Below are 17,399 nucleotides of genomic sequence, written 5' to 3'. Positions count from 1 at the left end.
TATGCACCCTAAGCTGTGATAAACCAGACTTGGTTCCAGTTAAAATTAAGTGGATGTAGTGATGTTTAGAGTAGCAGTAATGCTAAGGAGAAGCTCCATGATTTCTTAATCAATAAAAAGAGTGATCATTAAAATTGGTGTATTTTTGTTCTATTATTATGTTCTTATACATAGTCTTAATAAAAATATTGGACTGATTAAAAGCACCTTATCAATACAATTCCTGACTTAAGTTTTTATTAGTCTGAAGGGCAAGATTATTCCCTAGATATTTCATCACTGCATTGTCTGAATACTACTTAAATACAGATTTTTTTTCCCGAGGGGACAGGAGTTGTGAAAAACAAGTAAAAACAAATCATGTTCCCGTGATGAGAAGTGAAAAGATGTGTACTTAATTATCTCTTTATAGCTCAAATTTAATGACGTTTCTGTCTTTTGTTTTTGTTGTTGTTGTTGTTTTTTTAGGTTATGAAGCAAAATGGGTCATCAGAGATACTAAATAAGCTCTATGATACAGCAATGGACAAGCTAGAAGGTGTGAAGAAGGATTACGATGCCTTAAGGAAGCGGTACAATGAGAAGATAGCAAGTCACAATACAGATCTTAGCCGTCTGGAGCAGGCTGAGGAGGAGAACAGACGTCTTCAGAAGCAGATTGACATGTTAATGAAGCAAAGGGACACAGCAATTCATTTTCAACAGCAATATTCATCCTCTCTCAGAAGGTATAATCAGTTTTTGATATTAGAATACACTGTGAAGGCAGTAACTTTCCTAATACAGCATCAGACTTTTTCTGTGGTAAAATCTCTAATATTTTCCTGAAGTTTTTCTCTGGTATTAATTTTGTGTTGAGTAAGTGTGTGTTTCTGTATAAGATTTTTGTATAAGGATTCCCAGATCAGGGTTTTGGAATTGTATGAGGAATTTTAACCATTGTTTACCTCATGTGAAGAAGGGCTTTCTGCCCTTAAAGTTAAAAAAACAAACTAACAAAAGGCGAAATAAAACACAACCAAAGCTTTATCAGGTTTAGTGTTCCAAGTTAACTCAAAGAGTGATGAGTCCATTGGCATACGCATCTTTATAGAGATATTTAAAAAAATACTCAAGAAGTGCATATAATTTCCAATGATGATCAGCAAGTGACGATTTTATCAAGCTAACATTTATGACATAAGAATTGCTGACCATAGGGGACTCTTGAGACAGAGCCTCAGACTGGCAGCAGAGTTGACTGCAGCTACCTGGAGGTCTTGGTTCACCAGGAAGATGCTGTTGTGGTTATGAGCACCACAAATACCAAATCAGAAGGGCACAGTGTCACACCATACCTCTCTTTGGTCCTGGTTGATACTGAGTCTGCAGATAACTATATTGGGTAGGATGAATGCTAACATATAAAAGGAATCCAAAGAACATCTGTAGGCATTGAGAATATTTTTACTGCCATAGACCGAAGCCAAGAAAGTATTGTTTTCCACATTCATAGACTTGTAGTAATTTTAAAAGATGAAATTTAGCGTAGATAATATACTTGTGAATAGAATGTGCATATTTCTGATCTAACTAGTAAGTTAAAAGAGTATGTGTAAAAAGTTACAGAATCACAGAATCATCTAGGTTGGAAGAGACCTCCAAGATCACCTAGTCCAACCTCTGACCTATAACTTTAGAGTGCCATGGATTCCTGAAAGTGAGGAAAAGCCCAACGTATGTACTATTAACAGACACTGGAACCATACTAGTAATAATACATGGAGAAGCTCAATGTATTTGTATTATGGTCTTGTGATTTAGCTCCCTTTCTTGAGAAAAACGTGTAGCTTGATACTGAGCAAAGATCAGTTTTAAGAATGTCAGGATTGATCTCGTTATTCCTATGAAACAGTGAGCCAACTAAGTTACTGTGATTGGACTTCAGGAATTCATGCTATTTGGTTGACTTTGGATCTGGACTTCTCTGTACTGGTTACTAGTTACAGAAACTCAGTCTTTATCTTATGTTTTATACCCTTTCTGCATAACCAAGACTGTACTTGTTTAGGTGAACAGAAAGTTTTAATACATGTATCAAGTGGGTGTGCTTTTCAGAATACAAGACTCAATGGGTTTGCAGTTTAATGATGAATAAGTCATAAAATGCAGCACTGCATTTTCCTAGTAATACCAACTGGAAACCAGTTGCTTTTAAAGAGAGCAGGAAGAACAAGACTTAGTGTCCCAGCTCTCTTTTTTGAGTGAAAAAAGAAAGAAATATCTTAATTGTTCAGCCATTTTTCTTTTATCTACGAAGTTGTTGCAATAATACACAGTGTAGGAACTCTACCAAGATGACTGAGCTAGTGAATATATTGCATATGAAACAGGCTAATTCCTATGTGCCAAACGTTACTTTTGATGTGTCTCTCTTCATTTTGAATGTGGCTGTGGCACTCAGAAAGATCTGCCCATAGTCTGATTATATTGACGACAAAGCAGGTTGCCCTAGTTGCTACTTAAAAACTCTATTCTTATTGCTACTTAAAACCCGTTATTTAAAACATGCTACTTAAAACCTGTTGATGACAATTGTTGCAATTGGTCTTTCTCTGCAGAAGGCATCTGTAAAAATGTGATCCAGCCACCTGTATTTCCTCCTTAGGAGACAATGAAGTGTAAAATAGGACTGTGCTTTTTCAGATAGAACTTGAAGATTTCCTCGGTTATCACTATTTAATATATATATTAATATATTATAAAATTTCACATTAATATAGCATTGCCTTCTATGGCGGAGACTGTCCTTCCTCCCTATGGTTGCTTTCCTAAAGGCTGTTGTTTTTCCATATGTTGGGCTGCTTATCTTTTTTTTTTTTTTTTTTTTTTTCCTTTGCTGGTGACATCTCCTTGGTTTGGCAAACATTGCCTGAAATTGCCATTTTCCTTTTCTTTCTTCCCTATGTCCTCCCAGTGTTGTCCTGGTTTTGACTCCCAAATAGTTTGCAAATCTGTGGCTTTTTACATGGCAATGAGGTTGTTCAACATAGTTTGTCTTAAATTCGTTATATATCCTTGTATTTCTCTTACAGTGTATTCTTTTTATCTTCATGTTGACAGTTTAGAAAGCAGAAATAATATATAATTTGTAATGTTAGGAGTCCTGTACTGCCAGCCTTGATGGTCTGTTAGACTGAAGAATTTCCTGAAAGGAGGCAGGGAGGTGGTTTTGAAACTACTGGCAGATGCCTCAGTAATACTATGGCAATCCTTTGAATTCACTGAGGCTTTCAAGGGAATATTTGAAATTGGGTTTATTAGCTCTCCCTGGGGAAAGGTCAGGCAACGTGCTGGATTAGACATGCAGTTGCACTTTAACAGTGTGAGGTGAGGGGAGAGCAAGTTCTTTTTCAAGCCTAATTTGTGAACTTACATGTGGAATTTCATGTCCACTTGTAAAAAATGTTTTGTCAATATAAATTCAAAAATTACTACCTACAAAGAAATTAAACATTTTCTCTAATGTTCAAGTACATATGCTTTCCGTCTGTGTCAATCTTTTTTTATTTAAAAAAAAAAACACATCTTAAAAGATGTGTAGCATTTGAGTTTTATTGGATGACCTACTGATTAAAATGAATGGGTGTGTTTGAATTTTTTAGTTCCATTGTTTGGATTTTTATAATCAGCCCACTTTTTCTCCTCTAAGCTGTCTGATACCAATCTTGTGGCATATATCTGGGCATATGAACGTTGGGTCTTTTTCTGGTTTCTGCATTTGTTTCTCTTCTTGCCACATGCCTGGGAGTGTGTTTTGGGAAAGGAAATACCTTCTAAGATAATCAGAACTCAGCACATCAAATAAGGTTAAACTTGTGCTATTAAATAATGATATTTTTTTGCATTCCTTTTTTGAATAATGGAGTTTAATTTTATTTTTAATAATTAAAAGTAATTCTAACTTATAGGATTTTTTCAGTTCCTCAAACAGGTTCTGCCTTCCATGATAATATTACTAAAGCAATAATTAGCGTAACTTTTATTTTGTAGTACTCTACATTGTTTAAGAAGTTACAACTTCTTAAACACAACTGCAGTTGTGTTTTACCAATGGATACATTTGGTTATCCAGCTCAATCCTTAATTTATATAAAAGAGAAAGTGAGGAATTAGTATCTTACTGCCATTTCTGCTTGTTTCTAGATTTGAGTCAGTACAGCAGGAACTAAGCAACGCCACCACACAAAATAAAGAGTTGCAGAGAGAGATGGAGCGATTACAGTCAGAGGTGACAAGGTTCAAAACAATGCAGCTGAAAGCAGCAAAGGATGCAGAAAAATACAAGGAAGAAAGGGATTCAGTTTTCAATGAATACCGCCTCATAATGAGTGAGAGAGATCAGGTAATCAAAGAGGTAGATAAACTTCAAACAGAGCTGGAGCTTGCAGAGTCCAAACTGAAGAACACCTCTTCGGAGAAACGAGTGGCTAGTGAAGAGATGGAAGCTTTGAGACAGGTACTAAGCTATTGTTTTGGTGGGGAAGGGAAATGAGTATACATTATTGGTGCTAGAATTGGGAATGTATGACCAGTTGGTGGAAAATATGAATGCACTGCAAAGAGGAAATTCCATGCTCATGTTTTATTAAGTTTCCATGTTTAAATAGACTGCATGTTAGTTGAGATTTGCTGTTTGCTTGACTTAACTCTCTTTTGTGTATTACCAATTCATCCTTTTCCAAGTTAGTTTTGTAGGCTGTTTTCAAGGAATGCTGTCTCGACAGATTTAGGTCTAAACATCCATTATTTCTAACTTTTAACAACTACTAGAGGAACCATGGGATGCCATCTACCCTGACTTAAGATGTTACATGATAGATAAAATAGCACAGGGTTTGCATTAATACATTAATATTTTTGAGACTGATATGCATATTCTTACTCATTTGCTCTCCTTCTGCTTTGCTTTGAGTTAGAGGATATTTTGAAGATATATTTCTCTTGAACTGAGGCATGCCTTAAAGCGTGTGAAACCTGAACATCGTATCTTTCATCAGTATGTTCTTGAAATGTTTATAACACAACACTGTTACAAAGATGCTGTTACAACAATGCTGTTAAGATACCTAAAACATAGCTTGCTGCTTGGTTTCATTTCAGGAGAAATGCATTCACTTCACTGTTTGCTTTACAAATATTTCATTCGGCATGAAAACAATAAAAGCAAATGTATTCATTGCCTATAAATCTCATTTTACTTTTTTTTTTTTTTTCCACAGCTTTACAACTCAACAAAATGCCCTTTATGAAAATTCAAGGCATAGAGCTTTTTTAAAATTATACCCTTGTTGAGGGGCATAGTATAGATTATGACACATGGCATCAGAGTTTTTTAAAAATAACTATTTTCTGGTTTTAAAAATACAAAACTTTCAAAGCTGTATGTGTGCCAGCCAAGGAATTGAGCTTTTGCATTGAGTGAGGTTTTAATAAGTTTTGTACATGTTCTACTTGAATCTACACCAGTAAACCAATAGGAAATTATTGATTTCAGTGGAACTAGTGTAGCTATATAAGGAGTACTGGTGACAGTGAACATGAGTTCTTTCTTTGCACACCTGCTCCAATTTGTTATATATTTTGTCATGCCACTATGAGTAATTTTCCAAAGTGCTTTAATAGACAGGAGATGTCGAATTTTAAATGTGTGTTCTCTCCAGATGACTGTCTTGAACAGGTGGTTGATAGAGAACGAAAAAGGGCCTAGAACTGGTGAGTGAGATGCTGAGAGGGGGCAGACATGCATTTTTCTTTACCCCCTAGACAGGCTCATCAGAAAGCAGAAATAACTGTTTCTGTAATGTGCTAAATGGTGTAAAATATTGGTATTGAGTTGTTTTTTTTTTTTTTTTTTTTTTTTTTCTTCTGATTTTCTGTTCCTGTATCTATGAGACTTGTGGTTGTGAACAGCTATGTCCTGTGTCACGTTGTATTGGCTAGCAGCAGTTGCATTCAATGCAGAAGGGATTCTGTAGCTCTGGCAAGGCATATGTAAGAGAGGTTGAAAAAAATGATTTATCAAGTGATATGTTCACTTGAAATAGTATACTGCAAGATGCCTCTCCATAAGTGGGATTAACACCAGTGACAGGACCCGCGGGAACGGGGTTAAGCTGAGGCAGGGGAAATTTAGGCTTGACATCAAAGGAGGGGGTTCTTCACAGAGAAGGTGGTTGCACACTGGAACAGGCTCCCAAGGGAAGTGGTCACTGCACCGAGCCTGTCTGAATTTAAGAAAAGATTGGACTGTGCACTTAGTCACATGGTCTGAACTTTTGGGTAGACCTGTGCGGTGTCAAGAGTTGGACCTGATGATCCTTAAGGGTCCCTTCCAACTCAAGATATTCTATGATTCTATGATTTTCCTATTAGTGACTAGTCCGATGCTTGCTGAATTTTAATTCACTGTGCTGTGTTCTTGTTCTGATGTAGGGCAGCTTTACGTGCACTGTTACCTTGCATCCACTTACTTTTTGGGATTGCAAATTGAGGTTATTTTAAATGTAGTTTCTTCTGTGAAGCTTGTTTATATTAGTGTACCTTTTGTATACAGAAGAAATGTAAAAGCTGCTGAAATTGAGAAGGGGGTGATTTTTAAGCATTACATCTTGAGCAGTTACTATGAAGGACAGCAGTGAGTCTATTTCCTAGGTAGATATTTAAATTCCAAACTAGGCATCAGATGATATAGATTTCAATAGATGTTACAGATGTCAACACCACCACCCCCTTCCCACCAGTCATGTTCTTGGTTTGGCATAACTTTAAGCTCAGCAAATCCTTAAGAATATGGTGTTTTATCTCGTCGTTACTCAGCCTTCCCTTCTGTTTAATAGGCCTGTTGAGTTTTATCCTGTATGAGGTGATTGCACTGTCTTCAGATGTGAGAAGTTTATTCACACATGACTTTTTTTTTTTTTTTTTTTTTTTTACAAATTCAGACTTTTATTGAAACCAAAGCACTGTAATGTGTCAAAACAGTGTTTGTACTAACCGGTGCCAAATAACAGGTGGTCCTGTGCTGTAGCATTGTAATTTTGTGCAAACGTCATAGAAAAAGACAGAGGTGAAATTTTACTACTGACCACTGGAGGCAATGACTGCTCTTCTACACACAGATTATACCAAGCAATCTGGAATAAATTGTGGCAATACTTTTTAAAATTGTTTTAAAGTACTTCAAATTTTTGTTTAATGAAGGGATTTCTGACAACTTTCCCTCTGCTTTGATACTGTGGTGATTTTCATTTCTGCTACATGTTAGAAAAGACTTAATATTTTTCTTTAAGTTTAGCAGTTTAGCACATATACTTGAACACACATTTTGATACAGACTACAATTAAGCTGTGCAAAACATTGCTTACAGTACTGAAATTTGATTGCACTACCCTATGGTTTAGGAATTTTTTTCTTCAGTTAAAAAAAAAAATAAAAATCACAACCAAACTTGAGTGCTCTGTTAATTGGGATTTGCTGATACGTTTGAAGTTCACAAATTGAGTCATGATTTCTAGTAGTTGTCTTACTCTAGCACAAAGTTCTCCATTTTAATACATCACGGGTGTTTTAACAGCTTGAGTAGCCTTAATTAGTTGTCATAGCTCAAGAGCAACTATGTTTGTACTGCAAAATACAATGGTCTTCCATGCTTTAAATTCTCAGTTTTATTCACTGCAAATCATCCATGAAGGTAGAACAGAACTGTCACTTCATTGCATGGTGCCTTTCTCTCTTGAAGTATTTAGACCCTTTCTTTTCTCTGTCTTTCAGATACCAGCTGTTTTGAATCTTTTTGAGATCAAAATATCAATGATTTCCAGCTAGAAAGAGTGCCTGTATGTAGAAGGACTTTGGCCATTACTGAATGCTCCTAGAGAGCTGTACCATCTAAAAATGCAGCAGTCTGAAATTTAACTTTTTCAGTGCCTCATTCTTACGGAAACACCTTAAAATAAATATAATATTTCTAGTCCTGCATAGTTGCACCAAGTAACCATACTCTGAGTCAGTTGTGAGACACACATGCCACTTCATGCATATCTTCTTTGTTCTGTGGTATCATTTTGCTAGACATGTCGGTGATGTTGTGATAACTGTAACACCACACTTAATATTCTTTGCTAGTCATTACTTGTATGTAATATGAGCACAGTACTGTTCTGCTTCCATTTTTCAGAAAATTGGTGACAATCTCTGTAGGATTTTTAGGTTGTCAGCATATATCCATTTGCAAAGATGAACCATTTCCTTCTGTACTTAACCTACTGCAAACAATGGATCTTGTTTTAGGAGCTAAACTCAGCTCTGGTAGAAAGAGATCGAGCAATCTGTGAGAGGAATGAGTTGCTGGAAAAATATTGTCATGAAGTGAAGGACAAAGCAGAGGCCCAGAAGGAACTTGATCAAGCTTGCAAGGATATAGAGACGGTGAAGGAAGAAAGAGATGTTGCCAGAAAAGAGAGGACAGAAGCTATCATCCAGAGAGACCATCTACTAAGGGAATACTATCAAGCCCGTCAGGTATTGCAAGTTTTCAGTTTATTTTTTCTTATTAGAATCAAAGGGTCATTTTCATGAGACTTGATCAAGATCTGGCAACATAAGTTATTTTCCCCCTTTGCTTAGAGTCACACTGTAGTGCCTACATATGCATCTATCTTCTTTAAGAAGTAGTGACAGAGCTTTGTATTGGCAAGAAATACAGTCAGGCTTCATATTAAGTTTGTTTTTAAAAAGAGCAATAACAGGAAGCCAGTATAATGTTGTAACCCTGCAGGTTCCTAGGCAATTTATTACCTGCTGGTAGGCTTGTTGCCATCTATTACTGCGTGTTGTTCATGCCTGTGACCTGCTCAGGATGTTAGTTGTTTCTAATAATTTACAAAGGAAGTTAAATAAAATATGACTGTAAATGTTCAAATTTGTATGCATTCTTACTATAAAGACAATCTGTTTCTGTGTATGGATAGTATCATTCTTAAAATTGATGAGTTCTTACTGGTGCTCATCCTGTATGAGCTAGTAAAAGTCAATCCACATACAACTGTAAATGCTTTTATATAACTTAGTTTGAAAATGCATAGTACCATAACTTTTATGTTCATGAAATAACAAAGGGATATGAATTTGTTTAATATCAAAGCAGATTTTTTCATGAAATACGTATTCTCTTTTTACTGAATATTAACCAACCCTTTATCAGTACAAAAAGATTTAGTCTTAACTGTCAGGATTTGCCAACCCTGAATGAACATCTGTGGAAGTATTAAACCACATTTTCCATTGCAGTTTACTTCTGCTTATTGTGCTGCAAAATTCAGGTACTTTTTATGCATCTGTGTTACCATTGTCATCATCTCTCTTGTTCAAAATAGCGAATGGTAGAGGAACCAGTTAATATAAGAAGTAAGTAATTTTTATCTAAAACAAGAAACATTACAACTTTTTTGACCTTCTTCATCTACTTGTCCCTGAGTAGACACTCATGCAGGAAATCTGTATTATAACTGCTCATAATAGTATATCTAATTCCTGAATCTCCTTGAAGATTTTTGTCTGATAAGCAGAACAGGATAAAAGCACACAATGTTTTTTACATTATACAATATGAAATGTTCACTGGTATTAATTTCAAATAAGATTTCTTATTCATGTAGATTTTCTTCCTTTAATGTGTGTCAGTGAATGAAATTCATTACAACTGTTTTTGATTTTTAACCCAAAGTTGTTATTAAGGTAAGTAGATTTTTGTCATGAAAATGTGAGAATTAGCTACTTCAGGTAACATATAGTAAAGGTTCTTTGAGTGCATATTTAAAACTGTCCTTATCTATGTTTCTTAATTTCTAGATACAAGATTCTGCTACACTAGACATAGAAAGAGCAAACAAAGAAATTGAAATGCTTCGGAAACAATATGAGGCAATGTCACAAGAGCTAAAGGAAGCTGTCCAGGAAGCAGAAGTAGCCAAGTGTAGGAGAGATTGGGCTTTTCAAGAGCGGGATAAGATCGTTGCAGAAAGGGAAAGTATACGGTAAATAAATGTTAAATGGTGCATGAGCGATGTTTGTAACATCATGTGTGCTGTCAGTGCAATTCTAGGATATAATGGATTTTACTAGCACTTGTTTCAACTTCTTGGAACTCCTGCACTATCAGTTCTTTTGTTTGTTCTGTAAAGTTGAGGGTATATTACAAGACACTTTGCTTGGTCTGTACTTTAATCTTTATAATGTGTCTCCAGTAAATACCTAAGAGCCTAGCAGCACTGCTACAAAAGAATAACAAAGCATGTCTTCTTCTAGGCCTGGTTATACTACACTCTGTTATAGCTATAGTCTTGCAAATAATTCTTCACCTATGGGGACACTTCAGAAAAAGTACCTAACATATTTGTTACTGCACACGTAAAGAATAAGGAAAAATAATTTAATCGGATTTTTTTCTCCTAGAATACAGATCAGAAGAAAAAAAAGTTTTGTAATGGGTGAAGAAAGATACAGTAATTCTGATGAGTTCTTCCGTAAAAAGTAGCTTTTTTTTTTTTTTTGCCTTAAAACCTTTTCTTATTTATTATTTAGCAGCTTATTAGATATTTTGAAACTGCTTCCTTTACTTTTGAAGGACTTTGTGTGACAACTTAAGGAGAGAGAGAGACCGGGCTGTGAGTGACTTGGCTGAAGCTCTTCGCAATCTGGATGACATGAGAAAGCAGAAAAATGATGCTGTGCGTGAACTGAAGGAACTGAAGTATGTTACAGAAATAATTGAACTGCATGGAATCTTTGTGATTAAAACTTCACTTCATTAGCTCTGTCTCTGAATGAGCTGTTTGTTTTTATACCTGTTGGCAGCACGATCTTTTTATGTTGAAACACTGCTCATGTTTTTAGTTACTGTGGAAATTGTTGTGACTGACATGATTAAAACTCTTACAATTTCAACTTTTTTTATCTTACTGAGACAAAGATTTTAAAGATTGTACTGTGTAAATACACTTAAGCAATATGGGAATTTTTCACTGAAGTTGGATTAAGTGCAGTTTACTTCTTCCCTACTGTATTCTCACTGTCTTTCCAAAATAATGCAAAGAAAAACTTCATTATATGTCATTTCAATGGGTTATGTTAGAGGTTTTTCTTCTGGTGTTTATTATGCCCGATTTGTGATAAGCATACTGATGCAGCTCAGCTCAGGGTAAACTATATATGCATTGTCGGGAAGGCATGTTAGAAATAAAGCTGTGCACTGTAATCATTTAAAAGCAATGCAAAAAATGTAAGGAAGAGATAGCATGATATATAGAAAGTAAAAGTCTGTTTGATAGTAGCCAAAGGATATTGCAAAGATGGAAGCAGGAGACAAATATTTGGCACACCTTGGACTTCTGAGTTAGAAAATAAAATGCAAGTTATCTCATCATTATAATGTTGTGCATCAGTTTGTTTAAAAGATTTGTCTATGTGTATAAATATTTTTCTTTCCCTAGGGAGAAGATGGAGAATCAATTGGAAAAGGAGGCCAGATTCCGTCAACTGATGGCTCATAGTTCTCATGACTCAGCCATAGACACAGATTCTCTGGAATGGGAAACAGAAGTGGTAGAATTTGAAAAAGACAGAGTAAGTCAAAGATACTAACTGGATTGTCTTGAGTAGTTTTGAAGTCGACTGCAACATCTTGATAATATGTATGATGAAATATAGTATTTTAAAGTTTTCTATTGCGATAGGAACCATGCATTTGTGGTAGCCCATAGATGAAAACTTGACAAAAACAAGCTGTTAACATACAAACTATATCTTTGTCTTCATACCGTATATAAGTAAAAACAGTCCGTTATCTGAACTTGCAGGATACTCAGGTCCATATACTATCAAAAATGTGTTTTTAAGTTAAATGTTTTGTTCTTTAAATTGGTGATTTATAACAGAAATGGCAATGCTAAAGCAGGAGAAATTTAAGACGTGATAGAAACACTGATGTCTACTGTAATAGACAAAATCAATTACAACCTGTGTACAGGATAGATGAGCTCTTTCATGAATCTGTTTCACCTACTTTTGCTTAGATTTGGTGGTTAGTAAAGTTAAAATATGTTCATCATGACTACTTTTAATATTATAGTGCAACGTTGCTCTTCCACTTAAATAACTGCGATGAAGGGATGATAATCTCCCTCTCTGTAGAAAGAGTTATATGCCTTTTCAACTTTGGTATATTAATATATTTATTTTTTTATTTAGTGTTCTATATAAGAACATAAATATTTTTATATTTGGTGTTCTATACATCCTTTTCTTATCCTAGTAGTACTTTAGGCCATTTAATTTTATTTTTCCTCATTGCAGTCTAGAATTTAAATTTCACTGCTCTGCATGCTATTTGTACATGTATATGCTTTTCTATTTGAAATTTTTGTTTGATGTGTCACACTGTTTGCTAATAGTCATTTTTGACTTACAACACTTAGACGTAGTTTTCCATGTTCTGTTTCAACTAAAACAGCTTTTAATCATACTAGAATTTCTTGCTGAATCCTGAATGACCACATTAGCAATGGAAAGCTTTCAAATCACATCTCTTTTATTTTGCTGCAGTACCTGGGGTCATGCTTTTAACACCATTGCAATGGTTTTGTTCTGATGGTGCGTCCCAACGGAATCATTAATACATTCCTATTTTCACACTCAAAGTACTTAGTATTATTATATATTGAAAAAGAAGATATGAAGCAAGTACCAATGCTGGTTCATCAGGACTAGCACTTCTAGAATCTTTCCAGGACATCTCCTCTTCTTTCACCATGTTTTCTATCTCTTCGGGCCAGCTTCTTCATTGACTTATTTCATGCAATGCCATCTTATCTATTTTAACTGAAAACTAAAACTTTCATGTTTTAATTATCTGGAAAAATTAACTATCAAGTCCAATGTATGCTGTACCTTTGGTTAAAAAAAAAAAAAAAGAAAAAAAGAAAAAAAGAAAAAGTGGCCTGATGAATTTTCTATTCATGTACAACTATTTAGTTATTCTTTACTTTAAAGGTTTTTCTAAATGTTTGCAATACTGAGTTCAAGAGTGTAGCCTTTATCATTTGAATTTAACTTCCCCTTTTTTTTTTCTATTAACAAATTATAATAATGCTGTTGTGCAAACCTTGATTAGATATATGGGGAAATCTTGCTGATTTATCAGCATTTTATCAGCATTTGAATTTCTGGATTGAGATTATAGAGTCAAATAAATCTACATCGTTTTATTTTCGCTTCAACCTCACCTTATGCCTGAGTTCTGCGTAATTACTCAGCTCAAAACAGGGAAATAATAGTCTCTTCTCAACTCAAAATAGAGAGGAATAATGTTCACTTCACTCTGAGGCTGAGCAATTATACTATGATATCTCCGTTTTTATTTTCTAGAAGCCTCACTCTCTTCCCTGTGAATTTTCTTGTTACGTAGAACAGCTGGAAGAGTCACAAGGCTTTTAGTATAATTCTGGTCCAGTTGATTTCAAGTAGAGTTCTGTAATTTTTTTTTTTTTAAGAGTATCATTTAACATTGAAAATAACAATAACAAATCAGTTTATCGCTTTGACCAACTTTCTTTTTTTTTTTGTTGGCAGTGACCTTCCCATTTACCAAAATGAACACTGAATTAACACTTCCCACTTCAGTTCAATGACTAATTTGTTAAAGATGCTTATAATTTTTAACATTGAGAACTACCTGTTTTGTACAAAGGTTGGATGTTATCTCTAACATATATTTAGAATCACTCTCCTATAATGTTAAAACTTTTTTTTTTGCTTTTTACTTGTGGTCTCTGCCCATACTAAAGCATATGCTTTATGAATTCATCACTGAGATGCAATACTGTTGTCTTAGCTTTGTAATTTTTTTTATTTTTCTTCCTAAGTGATGCCCATTCTTGGAGAACATGCCCTTTTTCTCTCATGACACATCCAGAATCATGCCTAAAAACAGGTGCTTTCTGAAAGTGCTTTCTCCCATGCTCTTCTGCTTTCTCATCTCTCTTCTGTGAAATTCCCCTAGTACGTTGTTTCAGCCTTCATCTGAGAGAAAATCAATTTCCTAATGACACAGAATGTCTAATACCTCATGAAAAAGGGAGCTTGTGTTGCAGTACAAAATGCAGCAACTTGCTATAATGGATATACCCTGTAAATATAAGGGCATAGTACAAGCTTGCACTGATGCCTCTTACTAACAGACAGAGGCACGTGGGTTGGCAGTGCAGTTGAGTCACTTGTTAATAATATTTCTTAGGATGATATGGACTTGAAAGCACTTGGTTTTGATGTGGCAGAAGGTGTGAATGAACCATACCTCCCTGGAGACTGTGGGATCTTTGTTACCAAAGTAGACAAAGGAAGTATTGTGGATGGTCGATTAAGGTAAGGCTTTGCTTTAGAAGATACATCTTTGATTGATCATAAACTAAATATGAGCATATTGTGAAAAGTCTTCAGTATTAACTGTTTTTCAATTTCTTCTTTTGTCATTGTCATGTGTACCATATTAATGTTGGTTAGGAAATGACACTGACAAGACCAGTACCTAGAAGTATTAGAGAAATTAAAAACTTTTTGACTTGTCTCTTAAAACTCCCCAGGATTTGAAATGATGCTTCTGTCTTTGGTTTCACTGTCTCTCTCCTGTTCTGTTAATTTTCTCTTCAAACTTCAAATTGATTGTTTAAAGTTTGGGAAAGATGAAGGTGAGCTTTTGGTTAGGGGTCAAGGATAATTTGAAACCTGTTTCTGTTCTTAGCCTCAGTAGGAGGGTTTTAATCGCTTTGTTCCCTTTGAAGAGTTCCTTTTAAATAAGGAGTACTTAGCAGTGATTTGATGGTTTCACTTTGCTAGTGAAGAGCAGACTACAGTTAAGTTCCTGTTTTCACTTAGCTTCTTTTTAATGCTTTTTAAGGAATGGAGAACGCCAGAATACTAAGGATTAGCATATTGAGATATCGGCTATGTTGCACCCCTTTTCATGAATCTTATTTTTATACAATGTCCTGATAAGTATGCTTGGAATACTAACATCTGTATTTGAATTTTTCTGCCAGAGTGAATGACTGGTTGCTGAAGATAAATGATGTGGATCTTACTAATAAGGATAAAAAGCAAGTTATAAAAGCTGTTCTAAATGGAGGAGGTGTTATTAACATGGTGGTTCGAAGAAGGAAGTCCTTAGGTGGGCGAGTGATAACACCTCTTCACATCAATGTTTCTGGTCATAAAGGTAATGAATATAAAGGCTGGATGTACATGTTCATACAACCAAAATAAAGGTACATGTTTTGAGCCTCTGTTTAAATCCCATTTAAACCACTACTAGATAGGCATTTGAATCAATTTTATGTAGCAAACTAGGAATTGAGCATATTGATGATAGGATTCTTCCTTAAGTATCTTGATCTTTGTTTTCATACTTAGTTCTATTTGATTAAATCCATCAATCACCCCTGATTATGTTAAGTATTGGGATGCCCCAAATCCCCATTTTCACACAACGTTTTCTTATTTCTTTAAAAGGAATTTCAGTAATGGAGAAGCTCATTTGGTTTGGTAGTTACATTTCTTTCTCATGCAGGCAGGTCAGACATACATGTGCAGTTATTTGGGCAAGATAATTGAACTGCAGGAGTACATTGATGTTTGTTTTGTAAATTTCAGAAAGTGGGGTCAGCCTAGAAAATGGAGTATTTGTTGCTGCTGTTGTGCCTGGAAGCCCAGCTGCCAAAGAAGGTTCCCTTTCTGTGGGAGACAGAATAATTGCTGTAAGTCTAAATACATTGTAACTTTTTTTTTTTCCTTATGAACGTCTGTGAAACAGAAGGTAACTGTGAATGTATGAATGAGTAAGGGCTAATGTAATCAAACAGATGTTATCAAACATCATTATTAGTTGGCTGAATATGAGCCAGCAGTGTGCTCAGGTGGCCAAGAAGGCCAACGGCATCCTGGCTTGCATAAGAAACAGTGTGGCCAGCAGGGCTAGGGAGGTGATCGTCCCCCTGTACTCAGCTCTGGTGAGGCCGCACCTCGAGTACTGTGTTCAGTTTTGGGCCCCTCGCTACAAGAAGGACATCGAGGTGCTTGAGCGGGTGCAGAGAAGGGCGACGAAGCTGGTGAGGGGCCTGGAGAACAAGTCCTACGAGGAACGGCTGAGGGAGCTGGGCTTGTTCAGCCTGGAGAAGAGGAGGCTCAGGGGCGACCTTATCGCTCTTTATAGGTACCTCAAGGGAGGCTGTAGCGAGGTGGGGATTGGTCTATTCTCCCACGTGCCTGGTGACAGGACGAGGGGGAATGGGCTTAAGTTGAGCCAGGGGAGTTTTAGGTTAGATGTTAGGAAGAACTTCTTTACTGAAAGGGTTGTGAGGCACTGGAACAGGCTGCCCAGGGAAGTGGTGGAGTCACCATCCCTGGAAGTCTTCAAAAGACGTTTAGATGTAGAGCTTAGGGAAATGGTTTAGTGGGGACTGTTAGCGTTAGGTTAGAGGTTGGACTCGATGACCTTGAGGTCTCTTCCAACCTAGAAAATTCTGTGATTCTACTAGGAATAGTAAAATTTATTCAAAAGACCTAGCTTTTAGTGGAGAACAGGACAAGGTCAATCAGACTTAAGTTTTACATGCGTGTAGAACTAGTATTTTTCCTGTGTTAGAGATGGTACTTTAAGATGCTCCCCACCTGCCATTTTGGTTTTATCTATCTCTGTTGTGATTTTTTTTTTTTTTTTGGCATGTAGATCAATGGCATTGCACTAGATAATAAGTCACTTACTGAATGTGAAGCTTTGCTACGAAACTGCAGGGATTCTCTTACCCTGTCACTGATGAAGGTGAGTAAGAAAAGCTTAATTTGCAGAGTTTTCTTGAACTTTGACAGACTTGTCTTAGTTGTTAAGGGAAGTGTGTATTAAAAATAAATATATCACCATGGGAAAGTCTCTGCTATAAATAGGACCATCTGGATGTATTTCGCTGATAGTACACTTAATAGTTATTTCCAAACTAAGGCTGTTGTGGCATCTGGTAGGAAACAAAATTTATTTGTTGTTTTTCTTTCTCGTTTGTTTGCTGGTCACGTGGAATGACTTCTAGCACAGTTACTGCTATTTTATTGCTTTCTGCTGCAGAGCTGCACCAGTTCTGTGCATGAAAGATAAATTCTCTCCTGACTACAGAAGGGTTTACTCTTAGGAGGAAGTTGCACAGAAAATTGAACTCTGTCGTCAGGGATAAGTAGTAGGCTTTCTTTTTCAGGGTTAATGTTATAAAAAAAAAAAATATTCTTCTGCTTAGCTTGTTGGGGTTAGAATCCCATT

The 17,399-nt window shown here is 35.8% G+C and overlaps 1 protein-coding gene across 2 annotated transcripts in view; it reads left to right on the top strand.

Moving 5' to 3' along the window:
- DLG5 (discs large MAGUK scaffold protein 5) overlaps positions 1-17,399 on the top strand; it is a 108,807-nt gene that overhangs the window by 64,968 nt on the left and 26,440 nt on the right. For both annotated transcript variants that reach the window (XM_082765353.1, XM_082765354.1), the window contains exons 6-15: positions 469-728; positions 4,186-4,498; positions 8,333-8,563; positions 9,893-10,077; positions 10,668-10,793; positions 11,533-11,665; positions 14,334-14,461; positions 15,136-15,311; positions 15,746-15,849; positions 16,821-16,913. In XM_082765353.1, the coding sequence (XP_082621479.1) occupies positions 469-728; positions 4,186-4,498; positions 8,333-8,563; positions 9,893-10,077; positions 10,668-10,793; positions 11,533-11,665; positions 14,334-14,461; positions 15,136-15,311; positions 15,746-15,849; positions 16,821-16,913 (1,749 nt within the window). The remainder of the gene's footprint in view (positions 1-468; positions 729-4,185; positions 4,499-8,332; positions 8,564-9,892; positions 10,078-10,667; positions 10,794-11,532; positions 11,666-14,333; positions 14,462-15,135; positions 15,312-15,745; positions 15,850-16,820; positions 16,914-17,399) is intronic.

This window comes from Aythya marila (genome assembly GCF_965140915.1).
Source record: "Aythya marila genome assembly, chromosome: 7".
Lineage (NCBI taxonomy): Eukaryota > Metazoa > Chordata > Aves > Anseriformes > Anatidae > Aythya > Aythya marila.
The sequence above is the reverse complement of the archived record's forward strand: the minus strand, read 5'-3'. Positions and strand labels throughout refer to the sequence as shown.